Source organism: Salvelinus sp. IW2-2015, unplaced genomic scaffold (genome assembly GCF_002910315.2).
Source record: "Salvelinus sp. IW2-2015 unplaced genomic scaffold, ASM291031v2 Un_scaffold1031, whole genome shotgun sequence".
Lineage (NCBI taxonomy): Eukaryota > Metazoa > Chordata > Actinopteri > Salmoniformes > Salmonidae > Salvelinus > Salvelinus sp. IW2-2015.
This window is the reverse complement of record NW_019942695.1, coordinates 281,942-291,990: the sequence shown is the minus strand read 5'-3', so window position 1 is coordinate 291,990 and position 10,049 is coordinate 281,942. Positions and strand designations below refer to the sequence as shown.

The 10,049-nt window shown below is 43.9% G+C and overlaps 1 protein-coding gene across 1 annotated transcript in view; it reads right to left on the bottom strand.

The window, feature by feature from the left end:
* Positions 1–10,049, bottom strand: part of LOC112069504 (glutamate receptor ionotropic, NMDA 2C-like) — an 87,107-nt gene that overhangs the window by 47,805 nt on the left and 29,253 nt on the right. Inside the window, 1 exon segment of the mRNA XM_024136847.2 lies at positions 957–1,401. Coding sequence (XP_023992615.1) covers positions 957–1,385 — 429 coding nt within the window. The 5' untranslated portion in view covers positions 1,386–1,401.

The window sequence follows — 10,049 nt, the reverse complement described above, 5'->3', positions numbered from 1 at the left end:
CCCTTTGTGTAACGCTCTGGGAGAGGGATCATTGCTCCTAAACCTATGAGGCTTTACTCTAAAAGCAATTTAACGGCAGTCTAATCTGTATCACAAACATCCCTCTGACAATTTACTGGTGSCAAACTCCAGKGCATGATGCCGGGTAATACAACMTTTCAAATCATTGCATAACTCTATTGACATGAGGGGTCCAACTGTAAACTGTAMATTTGTTMCCAGCRAATACAAATAGATTTCTCTAGTTTAACATCTTTGTGTCTGGTGGGACCAGAAGTTTAGAAATAGAACAAGGATGAAGTGGTAGAGGCTAACAGGTTTTGATTTTGACCTTCATATTTTAATGAGTGTATTAKATGCAGTATTTGGACATCCCTCTGCTACCTGGTTTAACACCGTATCTTGTTGTTTCAGTCTTTCTGGCCTAGGACCACCAGATACAAAAAACCCACAGTGTCTGTATGGGCAGCATTAACATTCAGTGAGTTTATAATCATGTGCTGTAAGTCACCTGGAAATGGCAATGTGTGTCTGCTAATGTTCATTATGACTCTGATAATCACCAGACTAATGACGGTTGGCCTGTGTGTGTGTGGTGGAGCGCTTTCAAGATCTGAGTGCTTTACTCACCTTGGGGGACCTGTGTTGTTGAGATTGTTGTTTTGGTTTTATTATTTGTACTGTGAGTTGTGCCAGGGGTCTTTACCAGTTCTTTATTTCACAGTCACTAGAATAAAAAGGGTTTAAAACCTCTGATGTAAAGTGACTGTGTAGTCATAAACGACACATCAGTTAAGCTGCTACTCTCTACAGCCGTTTGGGGAAACAAATAATGTGGCCTTCAAGGTTATTTCAAAAATGAAAAGAAGATGAACTTAAGCATGTTCCTCAGGCAGGCTAGACCCTAGCAGCCAAGTGTCCCCCAGCCCAATCCAACCCCCAGCCCAATCACTGACCTTGTGTGGCAGGACCATGGCGGAGCCCCCGCTGATGCCCACGATGGGCACGGCCGTCTGCAGGGCAATGAAGTCCAGGATCTGTGCCACGGCTTCCGAGCCGATGTTGTCCTCAAACACCACACCATGTACGCGGTTGGCCGCCAGTGTGTCACAGATGCGTGTGAGCAGGGCCCGAGGGTTGGTGTTGTTTACCAGCACTGTGATGGGATTCACCTCCAAGGGCAGGTCCATGAAGTTCTCCCTGCTGAGACGCCCCTTGATCTCCTGCTGGTAGGCCGAGCCACTGAACACCACCGCCACGTTGACTGCTGGCAAGGGCGTTGCGAAAGGCCGACCTTGGCACCAGGGGGCAGTGCAGAGCAGCAACAGCAGCAGCAGCGGCCACCACCACGGGGAGTCGCTCAAGCGGCCTAGACGAACGCCCATCTCAGTCACCTACTGCCTGAGAGAGGGGACGAGGGTGGGGATGAGAGGAGGAGAGAAGAGAGATGAGTAAAGACATTTGTATTAGATACATGGGACCGTTTAGTGTCATTTGTGCAATGTGATAATGCTTAGTAATCCCTCCAGGCAAGCCAACCAAACCAACTGCCTGTAGTTTAGAGACATTTTAGCTTCATCTGTGRGTCATGTGCTTCATGTGCAGGTGTGTCTCYATGTAAGCGGCCATGAGTGGTGGGTTGGGTCAGGTGGATGATGAGAGACCCAGGGTACTATTTTTTGTGTGAGTGTTTGGCGTGCAACACAAGGCAGTGAGCAGGTTGCTGTGCCTGCGGATGGCAGCTGCGGACCCACTACTGTTGTACTCTGCAGTCAAATACAGCAGATGGTGCCTACTGTTAGATGCAACAAATGGAGAACAAGGATTTACCATTTATCTCTCGTGACGTTTTTTCCCCCTATGAAATAATGCTGCAGAGCTATTCCAACTTAATCTGCAAAACATCTGAATGCATGGGTATTATGTGCTGTGAATAGGTGGAGACCTGGTGTTGGCCATGGAGGCTTTTTTTAACGGCAGCTACATGCTGTATTTCTAAGGCATTGTTCACGGAAAAAACCTAATGTAACTTAACTTGGATGACAGTTTTCCCTTAGATGAGCCTTTGAAATGAATTGATAAGATCAGTGTTTAAAAATACTGCATAGCTAATAGACTTCAATGCAATTTTCCCAAAGTACAGTGTCACAGTGACAGTAACAAAGTTTGTTAAGGGATTCACTTTTAGTTTGAAATCATAAACCCTACATTCATGTTCCAGGTAATGAATAAATGATCAAATCGACCAGAAACTCTTTAGCTTGTTTTGATCTTCCAGATATTTATAGTTGTAGGGCAAAGTAGAAAAAAATGATGTATTTCACAATGGAATTGAATGGAGTTAGATCCTACAGCATTACATTCACCAATCCATTTAATGTCTGGTCAGATACTGTGTCCCTCTGTCAGWCAGAGTCATCCTCTATGACTTATCTGTCACACTGCAGCCTGCGGGCCTGACTCTGTGTGGTGTGTGTGAGTGTGTGCGTGCGTGCGTKTGCGTGTGTGTGTGGTATCCTGTCAAGGGGACCTGATTTAGCATGAGTTTGAATCACAGTGGGGTGATTACAATGTAATCCTCAGTATTCCTTGGCGGGTGTCATGGCCCACGGCATGATTGTGAYTCCCTATCAAGACATGTTGGACAGCTGGGGACCCACTGCAGTCCCCCATTCCTCAACCCCTGCCTGACAGAGGGAATGGGACGAGGGGCTTGTGTTAGCGTAGATGGAGTGTACCAGTAAAGTGGTGGTGACGTTCCCATGGGGTAATTTGTTGGACTACGTGATAATATAGTCTCCACTCTGAAAACCTGCCTCCCAGAGGACTGTAGGGATTTCTGCATCACACTGCTGGTCAGGGACCTTATCAGCAACACATGGCTGAGAAAGGACCATTATAGATCGTCATTAGTAGCGGAGCAGCCTAGAATACCAATGATGGTACGGCTGYTGAGAATGGAAAGGCATTATGAAAGTTGCTAGATATTGACCATATCAAAAACAGGATGGATTTGTTGTGCTGATTGACATACCAATATTTCTGTCATTGATCCTGCAGGCTGATTGATAATCCCTTAAACTGTTAAGAACACAGCAGGAATGCATTGCTTTCCTTCAATGACATTATCCATGTCTTATCCGGCCATTGTATGATTGAACACGTTAGGGTTAATGTCTTTGAGGAGGATCTCATTAAAAGAGCTTGACCTTCCACATGTTTAATCAAGGCAGTGAAASAGCTGAGGTGGATGTCTGAAGGTCACCTACATGGGGGATTACCGTGGTAAAATGGGGATGTGGAATTAAACACAACAGCCAATGAGTCATCATCGACTTAATCAGATGACTTATGTTTGTCGATATGCCCCCTATTACCAAGGTGTATTCCAAACAGAGACACAGCTATCGGGAGGTAATTACAGCACAGTGTAAACATTGATTTGACCATCTAGCCCAATTTGACCTTGCTGACAACAAAAAGTGGAACTCACACCACTGTGATTTGCAATAATGCTGGGCAATATAGTCATGAAACCTGTTCAAAGTTGTTGCACATTGCAGTCGTTCTGTAGCTTGGTCACAATCCAAAGTCTCCAAAACACAGGAAAGAGGCTTTTATTACTGTGCTACATGGAGCTAAATCCACCCCCAAACTYGTACAATGGCTTGAGGCTTTATTCCAATGTTAGGGATCAAAACTCACTGTGGATATTTATTTAGTCAGGGATATTGTAATAGAAAATGCAGGTCTGTGTACGTCATTTACACTGTGTTATATGTTGATTTTTTTTCAGATCACAGTTTATTTGGTTCTTAAGCCTGGTTGCAACAGATGAGTGGTAAATACTGTAGTTTGGGACCATGGAAAAGAGACAGGTTGCTGTTTACGTCATGATGCAGTCACGCAAAGCTAGTTTTATGATTTTTGTGTCATGTTGAGTCAGTAGAAACAAACAAAATCCCCCTGTGAAACTAGTGAGCATGAACATAAGCATACTCTATTACAATATATCTATGATACTCTAAGTATGCAAACAGTCATTACTGTGAGACATGCAGGCATTGGTAGATGTGCCTGGAGGAGATTTTCCACAATCTACACAGACAAGAGATAATTTGTCTTCTACGCTATGACCTCTGTAATCTGGGGTTGGATTTTGGAATGCACTGCCATGTCAAATTCTTTGCTGTCTAGAGATGTAATCCACTCTGTGAATCTGCAAGTCCCCAATTTTCAGCGCCTGGATTTGATATGTGTTAGTTGTCTGCTGGAGTTTTCACAGCTCCAGCTCCCAGCCTCCTATCAGTGGGGATGTGTTCAGTTTAGCGACCTCTCTCTCTCACTTGACTCTGCCCAAGTCACCGCTGGCTGGCGCGAGGGCACACAGACCAGATTAGATCAAAGCTTCTGCCACTGTTCCAGTCTGGCACTTAGAAGGGCTCAGACCGTTTCCCCATGCACCGTTACTACTGAGCAAATCCCTGGTGTGACTGCAAAGATTATGCCATGCCTTTTTAAAACTGTCATCCAGCTAAAAGTGTTAGGGAGAGGGAGATGACAGAGTAAAACAGATACCAGATCTAACTATGTGACAGTTGATATTCTATCTCTGTTTAATGGCAGACAGTCCTAACAGAATCCTTCAAGATCTTCACCTTGGCTTTCAGACCAGATGGGTTTATAATGAGGAATTGCTTATCCCCCTCTAGTGGGTGAGTTGGTAAAAGCAGTTCCCTTAGAATATCAGTTGTCCTCTGCTGTTTCCTTATCAAACCAGAGAAGCTAATTATTTCTGTCTCTGTCCCACTTCTCTTATGTAGTCTGTGGGAGAACTGTCTCTACTGTAACACATTTGACTAAATAACAAGGGTSAAGGGGTTACATTTGTTATTGTAWTAACACCTGMCAGATGTGTTTTGTTTTSTCTGGACTGGCCTGAGAAATGAAATWATTTTAGTTTTACACCTTTTCAGCTATTCCTTTGTCCTAAAGGTGATTGGTTGAAAGTCAGCTGAGATGACACATTTATTTACTTACAGTGTTACTATCATCAAATCTGTTCAGGAGCCTCTGCTTAGACATTTGACTGCACTCTCCTCATGCCCAATTCCCAGCCCTGCTCAATATCTTAAGACCATAGTGGTACAGTARGTACATCTGGTTGTGGGGGGGGGGGGGGGGGGGGGTGGGGTGGGTTGTTGTGCTCGTCACTGTTGACGTAATGGGTCATTTCGTATTCAGAGCATGAAACTGCTGCTAAGACTTACACCTGTCTCATCCTGGGCACAGTTTGATCAATATGCTCCAAGCCTTGGATAGGCATGCTGGTGCCTCGTGGCTCTCTGCTGGTAACTTTACCTCTTCTCTTGCTTTTCATCAAWGAAACATCAGCTGACCAGCCCAATGTTTAATACCTATCACATTTTAGACTTGAGTAAGGAAACTTTATAATTTGTAGGTACTCAACAATGGGTTAACATGAAAAAGACATACCTTACATTAAATCCTATTGGAATTCCTTTATAATAACCCCTTTCAAGTCTAATCAGTATAAATGTCCTTTTCTTTCCCATACATTATGCATGTGTTCAGTATTAAGGATTAGTTTAACCCCACACAGTGTAATTGACAATTTGACCTTCGCTAATGCAAAGACCGCCAACTATTTCATCCGATCATTATGATCACAGTTCATTTCCCATTCACCTGTGATTATGGGTTTAGCTAAGCCATGAAGATAAAATACTGTCATTCTAATCCCCAAAAATCCATTACCTTTCAACTAATCTGGTAATTCATGAGCATTTTGAGTACACTTAAATAGGAATAATAAAATGCTTTTGTGAATACAGTGAATCGGCTTCTTCCAGTCATGCATTGTCGAGTAAATTAGAATCAATTAGACTTTTATTGTTAACCACTGAGTATCCTCTCAACTCCCATTCATTGGCCCTCACTGCTACCGTGGTTTCCAGACTTTGTTTAGCTCGGATCTATCTAAAGAGCTTTGTGGACCATCTGATAAACAAAACAATACATGTAGCCAGAACCCAGGCTTTAGCTGCGACCCAGGAGGATATAGCTGCGACCCAGGAGAATATATTGTAGCTGCGACCCAGCCTGGGTCCCGATCCACCATCTGGGGAACACTTAACTAGTCCATCGCCAATAACATGGCTCCCTCATTGTGATTTAAAGTAATGTAATATCAAGCTGGATCTATAATCCTTAGTKCCAAAAGCCTCTGCCTCTTTTTTCTMTACTTTAGACAACATTCAATAAACGCTATATTRMAMATCATATAATATTACCWAAATTCCTGRTACTACTGCCAGCTATACTAGGATAGAACAAAGCACTCTGAGAATATTTTGACTTGGTATAGTCAATAGYTTAGTTCACAGAAGTATTACTGTTAAGTGACATTTGTTTCCTGCCTTTKCAGATGGTGACCAAAATAGAACAAGTGGGGAAGCAGCTTTGTGACAATAGTGCACACTGATATAAAAACAGACTACTAGAGTAGCCACACTCACAGAGTGTTTATATTCTAGTTCCACTAACAGAACAACATGGTGGTTTGAGAGTTAATATTTTCTCTTAAAGACAACTTAGCCTTTAGACCCATTGCCTCATCTGGAAGGATGTGACTTTGACATATCTGCCATGCCTCAAATCAGACACATGCAACTGCTTTTCCCCTCCAACAAGACGTAATGGCTTGTATTGTTGTCACATTTTATCTAGGTCAATATTCAACTCAATTTTACATCCCAATGCCAGGTGTCACCACAATATTGGATGCAGTGCAAGGTGAGTCCCTCTCAGCTGTGACTCTATGTCTGTCGTCTGGTGATTTGATCATCGTGGGCCCTAGCGGAGCGTGGACAGGGCATGTCAACCTGTCATATCCCTGACACCTCCCTGTAGATTTACTTCTTTAGTCCTGATGAAATTATTCTCCATATCATGGCCTCATAATAAACTGGAGCTATAGGCTGTCATAGTAAAAATGTATCCTACTGTCCAATATTCAGCCCCATGTTCCCTCTACCCTACCTGCTTCCATACAGTGATCTCCCAGTCTGCATGTTTCCAATCCCAGCAGCCTCTGAGTTATCTCCCACCCCATGACCCCAGGGAAGAAAATCACATCAAACTGATACACTCAATGATATTAGTTTATGTCACCATCCAAATCAAGATCCCTGCTCTGCTTTGCTCTCCTAAGCCACGAGCGTGCTGGACATATTTCAGACATGCTGTTGCATTAAGTGTACATGACAAGTGATTGATCCGCCGTGGAATGAAAACCCGATAAATCTGAGAGTAATGATCTCTCTGACTGTCTCTGCATGGGGGGGATTTTTGGAGATAGGTTTCTCCTAACATGCCTGTGCTTTAAATCAGAAATCCACAGGTTGTGGGCGACCCTATGCTGCCTCACTTCTTGTGTAGTGTTTTCACTTTGAACGAAACAAGGGTGTCGAGCCCTGAGCCGCCTTGGGCTGGCCTTCTAGGTTAGGTGTGTCTTTGCGCTACTTGAATGGCCCTGCTGCCCCAGAGCTGGAGAGGAAGTCATTTACAACCTAACGTTACCACTGCCAGAAACAAACACAGTAGATGAAGCAAACAAACATAATTCTATGTTCCTGGATCTGAATCAACTCGACCCCAAAAAATAAAAAGACGCAAGAAAAAGACTGCTCAAGACCAATCCATAAACCGGAAAAACATTGGAACTACCCTATCCCATCTGAACAACCTGTTCATAATGCTRTTCATTGACTGTAGCTCAGCATTCAACACCATAGTACCCTCTAAGCTCATCATTAAGCTTGGGGCCCTAGGGTCTGAACCCCACCTTGTGCAACTGGGTCCTGGACTTCCTGACGGGCTGCCCCCAGGTGGTGAAGGTAGGAAACAACACCTCCACTTCACTGATCCTCAGCACTCCCTGTTCACCCATGACTGCGTGGCCACGCACACCTCCAACTCAATCATCAAGTTTGCAGACGAAACAACAGTAGGAGGCCTGATTACCAACAATGACGAGACAGCCAGCAGGGAGGTGAGGGCCCTGGGAGAGTGGTGCCAGGAAAATAACCTCCCACTCATCGTCAACAAAACAAAGGAGTTGATCGTGGACTTCAGGAAACAGCAGAGGGAGCATGCCCCTATCCACATCGACGGAACTGCAGTGGAGAAGGTGATTCCTCGGCGTACACATCACTGACGATCTGAAATGGTCCACCCACACAGACAGTGTGGTGAAGAAGGCACAACAGTGCCTCTTCAACCTCAGGAGGCTGAGGAAATTTGGCTTGGCCTCTAAAACAAACTTTTACAGATGAGAGCATCCTGTCCAATTGAGGGCATCCTGTCGGGCTGTATCGCCGCTTGGTACGGCAACTGCACCGCCTACAACCACAGGGCTCTCCAGATGGCGGTGAGGTCTACCCAACGCATCACCGGGGGCAAACTACCTGCCCTCCAGGACACCTACAGCACACGATGTCACAGGAAGGCCAAAAAGATCATCAAGGACATTAACCACCCGAGCCATGGCCTGTTCACCCCTCTAACATCCAGCAGGCGAGGTCAGTACAGGTGCATCAAAGCTGGGACCGAGAGACTGGAAAAACAACTTATCTTAAGGCCATCAGACTGTTAGATAGCCATCACTTGCCGGCTTCCACCCGGTTACGCAACATTGCACCTTAGAGGGTGCTGCCCTATATACATAGACTTGGAATCACTGGCAATTTTAATAAGGGAACACAAGCCACTTTAATAATGTTTAAATAATGTTTACATACTGCTTTACTCATCTCACATGTATATACTGTATTCTATTTTACTGTATTTTAGTCAATGCCACTGTGACAATGCTCATTCTAATATTTATATATTTTTTAATTCCATTCTTTTACTTGTAGATTTGTGTGTATTGTTGTGAATCGTTTTTAGATACTACTGCACCGTTAGATACTACTGCACTGTTGGAGCTAGGAAGACAAGCATTTCGCTACACCCGCAATAAGATCTGCTAAATATGTGTATGTGACCAATACAATTTGATTTGATTTGAATACATTTTGAAAGGTTGAACAGTGACGCTGAAATGTTCACCGTTCTCATGGACTGGTAACACAGGAGGTTGGTGGCACCCTAATTTGGGGGGACCGGCTCGTGGTAATGGCTAGAGCGGAATAGGTGGAATGGTATCAAATACGCCATTTCATTCGCACCGTTCCAGCCATTATTATGAGCAGTCCTCCCCTCAGCAGCCTCCACTGACTTACCAGTCAGTAAGTGTTAGGTTGCGTGTTTAGCCTGCTAGATACGTTAGCTGCTAACCTTAGTGTGTTCAATGTTCAAGCTAGCTAACAAGGCTACTTAGCTAGCTAGCTAACATCTTCGGTCTGTTTTGTACTCAAAGGAATCTAACAATGGCATCATAAACCCACACTGCACAACCCCCCCCCCCCAATGCCTTTATTTCAACTAACTAACATTAGCTAGCAAAAGCAAGATATGCAGATTGTTGACATGATAGTGTTTCATTTGTAGATAACTAGCTAGCTAGCTAGGTGGTCAACAGCATTTTCAGCCCAGGTACACCCCAAAAAATGCATGTATGCATAACATTTGGTAAAGTAACATCACACAAACATGTCTTTTCAAGGAGATACTGGTGGAGACGGTCTGATTTCGAAGGAATTTGAGGCTGTTCAAATTGTGGTTGTGCAAACCCCAACACTGAAAGAGAGGTAAGAAATGCTGTATGCATTTTCTTTTATGCTTTGTGATTCAATAATTATTTTGTTTGAAATTGACCAAAATAGTTATCTATGTTTGCCTGTTCAGCACATTGCCTACCTATATACAGCATTGATTCCTACTTAGTGAGAACTACCCACCAGAACGTCTGAATGAATATCCAGCGTGGTCAGTCAAGTAAACAATGGTTAATCTTCATGACGTATTGGTGGACTATTGGCCATCAAGTGATAGGATGGTTACATTAGGATGTTAGACAGGTT